This window comes from Myotis daubentonii, chromosome 13, assembly GCF_963259705.1.
Source record: "Myotis daubentonii chromosome 13, mMyoDau2.1, whole genome shotgun sequence".
NCBI classification, from domain to species: domain Eukaryota; kingdom Metazoa; phylum Chordata; class Mammalia; order Chiroptera; family Vespertilionidae; genus Myotis; species Myotis daubentonii.
Window position 1 is genome coordinate 16,113,633 of NC_081852.1, and position 13,505 is coordinate 16,127,137.

Genomic DNA, 13,505 nt, shown 5'->3' on the forward strand with positions numbered 1-13,505 from the left:
GTTATATCTTCCTGGTGAGCTGATCCTTTTATCATCATGAGATGTACATCTTTATCTCTAGGAATGTTTCTTGCCTTAAAGTCTGTTTTGTCTGATGTTACTGTTATAACAGCTTTCTTTTGGTTCGTGTTCACACAGTTCATCTTTTTCTATCTTTTTACTTAAACTTTTGTCGCTTTATATTTAAACGTCTCTTGTAAGTAGTGTTGTTTTTTTTTAACCCATGGTGACTAATTCTTTTTTCATTTTATTGAAGTACTAGAGGCCCAGTGCACAAAAATTTGTGCACTCGGGGGGGAGGGGGGGTCCCTCAGCCTGGCCTGTGCCCTCTCACAGTCTGGGACCCCTCAGGGTAGGGCCGATTGGGGGGGTTGGGGCACCATCGCCTGTCACACTCAAGGCAGGGTCGATGGGGAGGTTGCGGCGCCACCCCCTGTCACGCACAGAGCAGGGCCAATCAGGGGATTGGGGTGCTGACCCCTGTCACTCACAGAGCAGGGCCCATCATGGGGGTTGGGGCTCTGTACCCTGTCACGCACAGAGCAGGGCCAATCAGTGGGTTGGGGCGCAGCCCCCTGTCACGCACAGAGCAGGGCCCATCAGGGGGTTGGGGCACCACCCTCTATCACCCACAGAGCAGGGCGATCAGGGGGTTGGGGTGCCGCCACTCTCACACTCAGGGCAGGGCCGATGGGGAGGTTATGGCTCTACCCCGTCACACACAGAGCAGGGCCCGTGGGTGGGTGGGGGGGGGTGTTGGGGTGCCGCACCCTGTCACACACCGAACAGGGCCAATCAGGTGGTTGGGGCGCCGCACCCTGTCACACACAGAGCCGCAGGGCGATCAGGGGGTTTGGGCGCTGCCCCCTGTCACGCTGATCCCGGTGCCGGGAGGCCTCACGGCTCCGCTGATCCTGGTGCTGGGAGGCATATTACCCTTTTACTATATAGGATAGAGGCCTGGTGCATGGGTGGGTGCCAGCTGGTTTGCCCTGAAGGGTGTCCTGGATCAGGGTGGGGGTCCCCACTGGGGTGCCTGGCCAGCCTGGGTGAGGGGATGATGGCTGTTTGCAGATGGTTACACATCCTTCAGGGTGTGGGTCCCCACTGGGGTGCCTGGCCAGTCTGGGTGAGGAGCTGAGGGCTGTTTTCAGGCTGGGGGTGACTGAAGCTCCCAACCGCTCCTTTTTTTCTTTTTCTTTTTTTTATTCTGGGCCAGCTTTAGCTTTGAGACTTGGCTACAGCTCTTAGGCCTCCGCTGCTGAAAGTAGGTTTCTGGCCTTTGCTTACAATGTTGCGATCCTGCTGGCTGAAGCCCGGCAGGTTTCTGGGGTTTTGTTTAGCTTCTATGTTTGTTACATAGTAGCTTGCAGCTCAGAGGCCTGCAGCGGCAGGCGGCAGGCGGCAGGCGGCAGGCGGCAGAGCGTTGGAGTCCTCCATCACTGAAGCAAGCAAGCCTCATGTTAGTTTCAAGCTGCCTGGCTGCCGGCCGCCATCTTGGCTGACAGTTAATTTGCATATTGCCCTGATTAGCCAATGGGAAGGGTAGCGGTTGTACGCCAATTACCAGGTTTCTCTTTTATTAGATAGGATAATATATGTACGGAAAAGTGCACATAGATTTAGAATTTGGAAAATTGTGTCATTTGGAAAATGCCTGACCACTGTTTCTTTAAAGCTGCTTCTGTGCTCTTCTTTCCTCTCCTGTATCTTATTATTTTTTGGTGAATCCTCTCCCAAGAATATTGTTTTTCCATTGATTTTTAGAGAGAGTGGAAGATAGGGGGGGAGGGAGCGGGGAGGGAGAGAGAGAGAAACATTGATGTGAGAGAAACACATCAATTGGTTGCCTCCTGTACCACCGACCAGCAGCAGGGCCAGGGATTGGACCTGCAACCCAGGTACATGCCCTTGATCCGGAATCGAACCCGTGACTCTCTGGTTCGTATACCAATGCTCTAACTGCTTAGAAACACCAGTCAGGGCTCTGTCTTACTTCTTTGACCATTTCCCCATGTGTTTTACCCTTTCCCCCCGACATTTTCCATATTGTCTCTCTCCATGCTTCAGCCTGGGTGCTTTCTCCTGACCGTTTTCCTGTTCACAGTCCACTCTTCTGTTGTGCTCAACACGTTCTTATTTCAGAAATCGCATATTTTAGTTACAGTTGCCATTTGACATTTTTGTGGTAAAAACACATATCATTAAATCTGCCATCATAGCCATTTTTAAGTATCCAGCTCAGTGGCGTTATGGACACTTGCATTGTTGGGCAGCAGATCCCTAGAGCAGAGAATGAGGAGTCGGGGTGGGTGGGCAGGCCTACGACACGGAAGGAAGGGTTTCAGCAGCCGAGGTGTGAGATGACTCGGGTGTTCACAGACTGGGGAGTTGTGCTGGACTCCAGCATGACTGTGCCCCGCTGTGCCCGGGACATGGGACTCCAGTGCTAGGACTGGGCAAGTTCCAGGCAGGCTCGGGTGAGCTGGCCACACTGCCTGGCGCTGGGTTTGTGGGGTGTAGGGGTGAGCCTGCCTGGAGTTAGCAAGAACGGGACCACGGTGTCCCCAGCTCCTCCCCCTCCCTCACCCCAGGCGGTTGCCATGACACTGCCCCTCTCCCCCTCAGATTCGGTGAGCCTTGCCTACCAGCGGGTCCAGAAAGTAGACTGTACCTCCCTGAGGCCCGTCCTGATCCTGGGGCCGTTACTGGACGTGGTGAAGGAAATGCTGGTGAACAAGGAGCCCAGCAAGTTCTGCAGATGCCCCCTGGGTAAGGGCTCCCATGCTCGTCCCCGTGCCCCTTCCCTCAATCTCCTGGGCCGGACCCCAGTGTTTCCGAGCCCTTCTGACTGGGGTTAGACGGGGCGTAGCTTGCGGCTTTCTCTGGAGAGAGGACGGCAGGACTGGGTGCTAGGGCCCCTCTGCAGAGTTCCCCGCAGGGCGCTCTGTGGTGCCGCCTCCTGAGCCTGTGTCTGCTTACAGAGGTGATGAAGGCCTCCCAGCAGGCCATTGAACGAGGCGTCAAAGACTGCCTGTTTGTCGACTACAAGCGCAGGAGCGGCCATTTCGACGTGACCACGGTGGCTTCCATAAAGGAGATCACAGAAAAGGTACCTGCTGCTTCAGACCGAGGGTTTGCACCTGTTGGAGCCATTGGTGCTGCCCCGTGCAGCCCCAGACCCTTAGTGAGCTCACCTGGGCCCTTCAGTCCGGATGAGCCTGCTTGGGGCTGGCCCATGGCTGCTCTGTGCTTCCACTTTCATGAAGAGGAAGCCGGTCAGAGAGAGGGGTCAAGGGTCACCCTGTGCACGGGGTGTAGGGGAGGGTGCAGGAGTCACCCTGTGTAGGGGGTGTAGGGGAGGGTGCAGGGGTCACCCTGTGCATGGGGTGTAGGGGAGGGTGCAGGAGTCAATCTGTGTAGGGGGTGTGAGGGAGGGTGCAGGAGTCACCATGTGTAGGGGGTGCGAGGGAGGGTGCAGGAGTCACCCTGTGTAGGGGGTGGGGGGGAGGGTGCAGGAGTCACCCTGTGTAGGGGGTGTAGGGGAGGGTGCAGGAGTCACTCTGTGTAGGGGGTGGGGGGGAGGGTGCAGGAGTCACCCTGTGTAGGGGGTGGGGGGAGGGTGCAGGAGTCACCCTGTGTAGGGGGTGGGGGGAGGGTGCAGGAGTCACCCTGTGTAGGGGGTGGGGGGGAGGGTGCAGGAGTCACCCTGTGTAGGGGGTGGGGGGAGGGTGCAGGAGTCACCCTGTGTAGGGGGTGGGGGGAGGGTGCAGGAGTCACCCTGTGTAGGGGGTGGGGGGAGGGTGCAGGAGTCACTCTGTGTAGGGGGTGGGGGGAGGGTGCAGGAGTTACCCTGTGTAGGGGGTGGGGGGAGGGTGCAGGAGTCACCCTGTGTAGGGGGTGGGGGGAGGGTGCAGGAGTCACCCTGTGTAGGGGGTGGGGGGAGGGTGCAGGAGTCACTCTGTGTAGGGGGTGCGAGGGAGGGGTGCAGGAGTCACCCTGTGTAGGGGGTGGGGGGAGGGTGCAGGAGTCACCCTGTGTAGGGGGTGGGGGGGAGGGTGCAGGAGTCACCCTGTGTAGGGGGTGCGAGGGAGGGGTGCAGGAGTCACCCTGTGTAGGGGGTGGGGGGAGGGTGCAGGAGTCACTCTGTGTAGGGGGTGGGGGGAGGGTGCAGGAGTTACCCTGTGTAGGGGGTGGGGGGAGGGTGCAGGAGTCACCCTGTGTAGGGGGTGGGGGGAGGGTGCAGGAGTCACCCTGTGTAGGGGGTGGGGGGAGGGTGCAGGAGTCACTCTGTGTAGGGGGTGCGAGGGAGGGGTGCAGGAGTCACCCTGTGTAGGGGGTGGGGGGAGGGTGCAGGAGTCACCCTGTGTAGGGGGTGGGGGGGAGGGTGCAGGAGTCACCCTGTGTAGGGGGTGGGGGGAGGGTGCAGGAGTCACTCTGTGTAGGGGGTGCGAGGGAGGGGTGCAGGAGTTACCCTGTGTAGGGGGTGGGGGGGAGGGTACAGGGGTCACCCTGTGTAGGGGGTGTAGGTGTCATCCTGTGTAGGGGGTGGGGGGAGGGTGCAGGAGTCACCCTGTGTAGGGGGTGCGAGGGAGGGGTGCAGGAGTCACCATGTGTAGGGGGTGCGAGGGAGGGGTGCAGGAGTTACCCTGTGTAGGGGGTGGGGGGGAGGGTACAGGGGTCACCCTGTGTAGGGGGTGTGGGAGGGTGCAGGTGTCATCCTGTGTAGGGGGTGTGGGGGAGGGTGCAGGAGTCACCCTGTGCACGGGTGCCTCTTCCAGGGAGGTCTGCAGCTGGGTCCCACACACGTCTGCTGAGCTGGATGCAGAGCTTCCCTGTGCCTTTGCTGGGACAGGGCCCATGGCTCCATCAGGACCATGGTGGGCCAGCAGCCCTTGCTGTGGGTCTTTAGGTTCTAGAAGGTTCTGGGCTCCACTTGCATGAGGGAAAGTGGACATCTCGGGGCGTGTGGGAAAGGCTGTGGGTGCTCCTCAGGCCCTGCCTCCCGGGCCTTAGAGCTGTAAGTGCATTTCAGTCTCAGTCCCCCAAGGACAGACACTCCCGTCCACCACCACAGGCCCTGCTCATCGGAGGGCAAGGTGGGGTAGCGCTTAAAGAGTTCCCCATGTCTGGGCAAAGGCAGGAAAGGAAGTTTGCAGTCGTCCATCCAGCCCCCACTGGGCGCTGGCTCCCAGCCTTGACCCCACAGCGCCGACAGCTGTGGGGGGAGTTTGGGGTTAGCTTCCCACGGTTTGTCATGCCTCGTCTGCATGAGAGATGGCCGCGCTTTTGTTCACGGGTGGAACTTGGTGTTCATTTGTGGAGCGAGGAAGCGCCTGTGAGGGGCAGGTGGGCCCCATCGGTGGCAGAGAAAGCGGAAGTGTCCCCAGAAGGGCTGCGGTGTTTCCGGGGCCTGGCCCCCAGGCCTGGCCCCGGCGCCCACTCTCCGCCGCCCCCGCAGAACTGGCACTGTCTGCTGGACGTCGCCCCCCACGCCATCGAGCGGCTGCACCACATGCACATCTACCCCATCGTCATCTTCATCCACTACAAGAGCGCCAAGCACATCAAGTAGGTGGGGGCTCCTGGGCCCGGCCCGGGGCCTGGCTGGGCTGCTGCTCCCACAGCCAGGGTGGTGGTGCTGGGCGTCGGGTGGGAGTGGAAGAATGAGACCCGCCTGTCGGCCTTGGAATAGGCAGCACATGCAGAACGACTCTTCCGCCTCAAGCTGCTGACACGTTCAGAGCCGGACAGTGTTAGCCTGGCTCACCCCTCCCTGCCCGCCCCCCTCTGCCCTGTTTGGGTGCTGCCCTAGCTCTGAGTAGGTCCAGCTTTGTCTGCAGAGCTCCTCTCCCGCCCCGTCCCCATTCCCTCTCCTGCCTCTCAGCTGGTGCTCACAGGACACAGGAGCTAGCGGGCCTGGGCGCCCAGCTCCGCCAGAAGCAGGCTGTGTCGTGGGTGAGCCTCTGCTCCCCGACCTCCAGTTGGGCTGACAGCTCATCAAGGCCCCTCCCTTTTGCCTGTTTGTGCTTCCAAGTGTCTGGTACCTGCTCTCGGGGGCCGATGGGTGTCTGCTTGTTATGTGCGTGCACGGGGGTGCCCCCTCTACCTCTGCCGAGCTCCCCATGGAGCCTGCAGGCTGTGGCTGTGCTTGCAAAGGGAGCACACAGGGATCCTGTTACTCTGGACCAGGGGTCCTCAAACTTTTTAAACAGGGGGCCAGTTCACTGTCCCTCAGACCGTTGGAGGGCCGGACTATAGTTTAAAAAAAACCTGTGAACAAATCCCTATGCACACTGCACATATCTTATTTTGAAGTAAAAAACCAAAACGGGAACAAATACAATATTTGTATTTGCATGTGGCCCGCGGGCCGTAGTTTGAGGACCCCTGCTCTGGACAAAGGAACGGAAGAGGAAGGGCCGGGGAAGTGCGAGGCTCACTCGGTTCCCTGCATGTCCCCACAGGGAGCAGAGAGACCCCGTGTACCTGAAGGACAAGGTGACACAGAGGCATTCCAAAGAGCAGTTTGAGACCGCCCAGAAGATCGAGCAGGAGTACAGTAGGTACTTCACAGGTAGGTGTGCGTCGCTCGGGGAGCAGCAGGTGGCAGGGAACCGGGTGTCCCGAAGAGAATTAGAGGTGGCACAGCCCATGCTTGCTGGGGGCGGGCGATGCCCCTGCCAACACTCATTTCAGATGCTCTGATGGCAGGCACAGGGCAGTGTCAGGGATTCAGTAGGTTGAGGGGTAAAGCTCCCTGATTTGGCCTCAGGCCATGGTCTGGCCTGTCCACCCAGGTCTGTCATGTGTGCAGTGGCAGGTCTGTCTCACAGCCTGTAGCACAGCCTCCGGGTTCCTGGGCGGGAACACAGGGCGGCTCTGACCCTGTGCTCCCAGCACCTCCAGGTGGGTCAGTTTTGCCTTGAGGTTTGTTGAAGAAAAGCTGCGACCTTACCTTCCCTGGTCTTTGAAGCGAAGCAAACGGCCACAGGCCTGGCCCAGCTGCTGGCTGTCACTGACCCTGTGGCTTTCAGCCTCTTCCACAGCGTTAGTCATTGTGGGGGGTGAGGGGGTGTGGGCGTGGAGAGGTGTGGCAGTGATTGGCGTGGCATGGAGGCTGCTAGGATCTGTGCTTCGCGTCCAGTGGTTGTTCTCAGAACCAACCTTGGTGCTTCCCCGTGGATGTGTGTGTGTGTGAATTTCCAGTCCACCACAGACTAGTATTTCAGTCAAATACTTTAATAGTTACTAGAGAAATGAAGATTTAAAACTCCAAATTTATAAAATACAGGCCTTGCTTCTTTATTAGATTCAACAGACACAGATTCTGTCACATGTCTATAGCAGTTTCTAGTGCTCCCCAGCAAGTCCTGGTCATGCCAGTGGCGGGCACCTGGGGCACGCTCTGTCCACTGCGTGTTCTGTGGAGCACATTGAACGCCCTGGCTGGTGTCTCAGGGCCCGTGGTGTTGAAAGCCTGTGAGCAGGGCTGGAACATACATGGAAACATCACGTCTTTGCTGGGAACCCTCTCTGGTCCATGGGATGCCCAGCTCCTAACCTGTTGCCTGCACAATTCTGCTGCGGATCAGACCTTCATAACGCCCCCAAATGGCTTTCCGACGTGCTGGGCTCCCCAGGGGCAAGACTGGGCACCAGGCCGACTCGCATGTCATGCCCAGGGTTACATCTGGCTACCCTTTGACGGGCTGGGAAGCCTGGCAAAGTTTGACACCCACCTTCATTTAAGCCCATGCTTCCAGCATCTGCTGGACCAGAGAGACAGATAAAAAGCCAAAGTGATTTGTATTCAACTCTTTTTCTTCCCCAATTTCTTGCTGATGGAAGAGAGTGGACGGCAGAGAGGCAGGAGCTCAAAATAGGCGGAGAAACAGAAAGAGTAGATAGAGGGTGTATTTATTTGCCTCGAACCTGGGGTCTTCCTCTTGCAGGGGTCGTCCAGGGAGGAGCCCTGTCGAGCATTTGCGATCAGATCGTGGCCTTGGTCAGCCAAGAGCAGAGCAAAGTCCTGTGGATTCCAGCCTGCCCGCCGTAGGCCGCTGTGCTGGGAACAGAGGCAGCTTGTCACCGGCGTCCGTCCTGGCTCAGCTTCTCTGACTGAAAGTCCATCGGAGTATGAGCACCGGAGGAGGGTCCACCCGCAGGGCCCCAGACAGTGGGCCGCAGACGCACAGACCGTCTTCCTCACACGTGTGCTTTAAGACAAAAACAGTAACCACCCGGGACTCCTGCTAGAGGTTCCACACCAGCCTCCCGAGGCCGCGATCCGCGATGCTGCAGAGAACCTTTCATATCCCAAGTTTACAAGCCTTTCTAAGTATTTGGTTGTTTCTGTTTACTTGAACGGCCCATGTTGTTGGTGCCCAGCCCCTGCCCCTGTCCATCCCGTGTTGCTTTCGTGTTTTGGTTTTGTTCCTGTTTTCAGCGAAACAACTCTGGAACCTCAATGGGCTGCTCTGCTCTGGAAGGTTCGTGGTGGGACCAGAGCTCTGAAAACCTCTACTCCTTGGTGGCGTCTCTCCCGGAAGGACAGCGCCATGGCAGATGCTTGGATGTCGGTGGTGGCAGAACCAGTGCCTTCGTGGGGCCAACTTGCCAGCGGCAGTGGTTTCCCTGCCCACACCAGGGCAGGTGACACTGGCTTCTCACAGACTCGTCTCAGACCTTCCCTCCTGCCCGCACGCCCTCCTTCGGAGCCTCCCGGGCTCATGCCGGCGACTGGTTCTGGCAGGAGGCTCAGCGATGCATGCTGTTGGTCCTCTGTAGGTTTTGTAAATAGAGACAGCCTTTCTCAGTGCAATGTTTGCAGGGTACTTCTCAAACTGTAGAGGGAGCAGACACGTCAGCTCTTTTGGACATGGAAAATGTTTCAAAGTTTGAGCGTCTTCGGGGAAGCCTAGTGGTTAGTGTTGTCACTGTCGAAATCTAAAAAGCGGGCAGGATCCTTTAGTCTTGGCTGCAGCGCTCCTGGCATACCCAGTGCTCCTTGAAGATGTCTTCGTTGGGACTTTTGTCTTTTCTTTTTTTTTGCACTTCTGACGCTGGGTATCTCTGGCTGCAGATTTGATGTGGTTCCTCCCTAAACTGTGCATCCTGTTGTTAATAGGTACTGTACTGGGCTCCGTGTGTCACTGGGGTAGGACTATATTTTAATACTGTTCCTAACATTTCATTTTACTAGCAAGAAATCCTTGATTTCATTTTATCCTTTGTAATTCTAGACACTAGATGATAGTGTAGCCATACTGACATTTTTTAAAAAGGGATATATTTTCTTGCACAGTTGTTCAAAGAGAGACACGTCTGGGTCCTCAATGCTGCCCTTCGTTTTACAGGTACAAATTTCTAGCTCAGACAGCCGAGACACGAGGCTGTCTCGAGTCTTACGCGCTCTCGGGGCATTGCTCTGAGCTGCAGACAGTGGGACTGTGATGGTACAGTGTGCACAGGTACTGTTCCGACAGACTGGGATTTTCTGTAATGAAACCTTACTTTGTATCAAAAGAAAAACAGACTTTAGTACAATAAATAAAGGTCAATTTCTGTAACTTGTTGTGATGAAGGCGCCTGTACTTACTGTTTCCCGTCTTTTCCTGCTTCTTCCTAAATTCCTTCGTCCCTGGCAGCAGGAACCAGCTGATGTGTGGGCTCTTTCCAGCTCCAGTGTAATCAGTAGCCCCTTTTCCTGCTGCATCAGCCTCTCTCTGACTCCTTCCTCCCCTCCCATGCGACCATCCGTGCGTCCTTCCATCCGCCCATCTGTCCAGCACAGCATGGGTGCGCCTGCAACCAGGTGGCTGATTGCAAGACTCAGATCCTGCCCTCAGGTGCTCACATTCAGGTCTGCAGGTTTGGGCCCTGGAAAGCAAAGGGGAAGGGACCCCATAATGTTCCCAGTCAAGGCCGTGTCTGCAGGAGGAAGGGGGCAGCCTGGTGGGGCTGTGACAATGCCCCCAGCACTGCAGGGCTCTCTGGAGCAGCCTGTGTTCCAGGGGTGGGGAGGCTGGGAGAAGTAGCCGGGATGCCAGGGCTGCTGCAGTAAAGGCTCCGAGGCCTGGGGCACTGAGGAGCCCTCCTCTTCTCTTGTGTGGAGGAGCTTGGGGGCCTGGAAAAGCCTCTTGCTGCTGTGGGGACAGGCCAACCGCTGGTCCTTTCCTGCAGGTTCCATCGTGGACCCGCACTCAGCCTCACCTGTGGTGCATCCAGCCACAGAGCTGCCTGCACCTCCTTGGCATCCAGCCACAGAGCTGCCCGCACCTCCTTGGCATCCAGCCACAGAGCTGCCCGCACCTCCTTGGCATCCAGCCACAGAGCTGCCCGCACCTCCTTGGCAGCCCAGACGCAGCGCCGTTCTCAGGGGGCAGTTGCTGTGACAATTTTGTCACCTACAGGGTAAATGTATGCAGGGAGCGCTGCTTGTTTCGGGAACGGGTTCTTTTAAAGAGCTCAGTCATGTTGCCCAAACCGTAACAGTTTGCACTTGGGACATTATTGCTGGAGGCTAATTCCAGCATGTCATAATAAATGCAAGGAGTTCATCAAAAGGTTGATGGAACTTGAGGCTTCAGCAGGCTGAATCATTACCTGCTGCTGGAATAGCTGAAAGCATTTCCCCAAACCTGAAGATCTGCACATATTATAGCCTGCTGCCTGACAGCTGAGGGCAGTTCCCCAACCTGATCATCTTACTGTTTACCAAACTTTACCTTTGATATGTATATCTGCTTTGCTAGAGGACAAAATGTGGGAATAAAAAGCCCTGGGTGCAGAGATTCGAGGAACTTAGTTACTAAAGCTAAGCTTCCTCTGGCTCCCCCAAAATGCCTTCCAATTTATATTTCATGTCTAGTGTCTAGTCTCTATTAATTTACTCGCAGTCCTTTCAGATTCCTGAATCCAATCTAGATGCTTGAGAACGACCCTGGCACATTATGAGTAATTTCGTTTTCTTTAGATGTATTTTCCAAATTTTCTATGGGAAACTTGGTTTTCTTTTATAATTACAAGGCAAAATTCATTCCACCTTTTAAAAATGGAGGGAGGGCCAGTCAAGTTGCTGAGCCCACACACTTTGGGGATGCACCAAGGCCGTGCAGGGCAGCCTGGGAGGGGATTCCTGCTCTGCTCTGAGCCACTGAGACCAGGTGGGGGTGGGGTGGGGTGGGGGTCACTGTTCCCTGAGTCTCCCCCAGTTCGGTGTCTGTCGTATGCAGGCTCAGGTCTTTCTGGAAAGGCAGAGCTGACAGCTCCAGCCAGGAGGCCTTGGTCGGCTGCTCCCGGCCTCGGTGTCCGGGCCTTCTAAGACAGCACGGACGCGTGATCGCCAAGGCCCCTTCTTGTGGTGACGCCTGTGCCCACCTCCCCCAGCCCTGCAGCGGCTGAGCAAACCCCAGTTCCAGGAGCCCTGACGCACGTGGCTTGCGGGAGGCTGGGGGCGAGTTTGAGGCCGGATGCTTAGGAACAGAAACGGAAGGAGTCTGGGTTAGGAGCTAAGCACTGGCCCAAAGCCTCGGGCCTCTTCTTGGCTGAGAAAAATCTCTGAGGCTGAGCAGAGCAGCCAACTGCAGTTTGGTGCTAGGAAGCTGAGCTGCTGCCCGCAGTGAGTTGACAGGGTAGAGGGCCACCTGGGTCACGGATGCCAAACGAGGAAGCACAGGGTGGGGCTCAGAGGCAGCGGAACTCCCCCTGGGGAAGCTGGGCTGGCCTGGGAGTGACGGTCCTGTTGCAGGGGAAGGGCTCCGAGCCTGGGCCTTGGGCAGCTGGCCTTCTCTGAGACTCCCGTCTCCTGGGAGTCTAGCCTGTGAGTGTCCTCGCTCTCCCTTCCTCAGTCTGTGCTCTCCTCTGCTCACGCCTTCTGGCACATGGTCTCCAGCCTCTCAGTGTTGCCCCTGCAGTTCTTGCTATTACGAGTTTATGTGTGTTTTAACCTGTGAAATGTGTCACACACACAGAAGGACATCTATAGTATAAATGTATGTTCCAAAGAATAAGATGGATGTTGTCTCTAAGGAGCACAACACTACCTTAGAAGCCACCTTATGCCCAGCCCAGCTGAATTCTCCCCATTTTCCACCAAGTAGTTGCTTACTGACTTGTGGTTTAATCATGTCTTTGTTTCCTGTTTTTACCCGCCACTGGAGATATCTTGAAACAGTTCAGTTTTGAAAACACCAGGCATCAAGCACAAATTTAGCCACGGGGGGGGGGGGGGGGGGGGCGGGGGGGAGGGGGAGAACTCTTTTGCCCCTTTAGATGAAGTTGGCCAGAAAAAGGAGTGCGACCTGTGGGTCAGTGAAGCTCAGCCTCCCTGGAGTTTATAAGAGCCCCTCTGGGGGTCAGTGAGCAAGGACTTGTAGGAGTCCTGGGACCAGGGGGCGTCACACAATGAGTTCAGGTGGCAGCGCTCTCCAAGGACCAGGGCCTCACTGTCTGGCAGAAGTTCGGTCAGTGGAGGGAGAGCTTAAATATGGAATTCAGGAAGGCCTGTGAAACAGATTTCCTCCATTCCAAATTCCAGGGCTACTCCTGGGAAGCTTTCTCACCAAAATTGTAAGACAGATTTTCAGAACTAGAGGCTGGGCCCCTCTCTAGCCAGACAGCTCTGCTCCGCCCTGCTGCTGTGCTGGTCTGCTCCGCTCTGCTCCGGGCGGACAGCTTCAGTGTTGCAGTGTTCCAGCTCAACTGGGGAGACTAGTCTTCAGTCTTCAGAAAGGGCAAGTGCCCTTTCAGACCAGAGGGGACCTGACTTATATACACAGGAAAACCCACTCCTGATCCCTGACTGGCCCATCCTCATGCAAATGAGGACTCAAATTCCTTATAGTTTGATCCAAAAGGCACTGACTGTCCTGATTGAAGCTGCTCTGATTGGTCAGTGAAGAAGCTGATGGGGCTATAGCTGTGCAGCTCTGATTGGATGGGGGAAACCTCAGTCCTATTGGTTGAAATAGGATTCCAGGAACCCCTTAGTAAGTCTGGCTCATGGCAGAAACACAGTGCAGAGGGTGGTAGTTCCGTGCACCCTCCTCTCCAAGGGGCAGGTGGCGTGAGAGGCCCGTGTAGAAATGACTGCTAGGCTGTTTTTTACATTTGAGCCCAGTGAGCCAGCGAGAGCCCTTCTTGTAGGCACCTTCTCTCTCAGGGTCCACAGTGATAAAGACGAGTTGAACAGTGCTGCTCTGCACGTGGCCTGCAAGAGTAACTCCTGTGTGTAACTGTCCAAGCAACCAGGAAAGAAAATGCCAGTTTACCTCCGACAATGAAAGCAGGGGGGCTCGGATTCGGCCCGACAATGCCAGCAAGAGGAATGGGCCTCTGTTCTGCTGGACCGTGGGGGTCGGAATGCACTGGACATCGATGGCATCACTGCTCTCCACTGTGCTGCCATGGGTCCGCCTGCTTTCGGCTTCTAAAATAACTTTGCAGTCGTTGCCTCTCTGCTCTCCCCTTATTTCTAGATTGATGTATTTTTAAAAGAAATC

General features: G+C 56.4%; 1 protein-coding gene across 5 annotated transcripts in view; it reads left to right on the plus strand.

Annotated features, from left to right (window-relative positions):
• Positions 1-9,572, plus strand: part of DLG5 (discs large MAGUK scaffold protein 5) — a 108,478-nt gene extending 98,906 nt beyond the window's left edge. For all 5 annotated transcript variants that reach the window (XM_059662251.1, XM_059662255.1, XM_059662252.1 and 2 more), the window contains 5 exons: positions 2,629-2,772; positions 2,985-3,112; positions 5,462-5,571; positions 6,468-6,577; positions 7,956-9,572. In XM_059662251.1, coding sequence (XP_059518234.1) covers positions 2,629-2,772; positions 2,985-3,112; positions 5,462-5,571; positions 6,468-6,577; positions 7,956-8,059 — 596 coding nt within the window. In that variant the 3' untranslated portion in view covers positions 8,060-9,572. The remainder of the gene's footprint in view (positions 1-2,628; positions 2,773-2,984; positions 3,113-5,461; positions 5,572-6,467; positions 6,578-7,955) is intronic.
• The last annotated feature ends 3,933 nt before the right edge of the window (positions 9,573-13,505 follow it).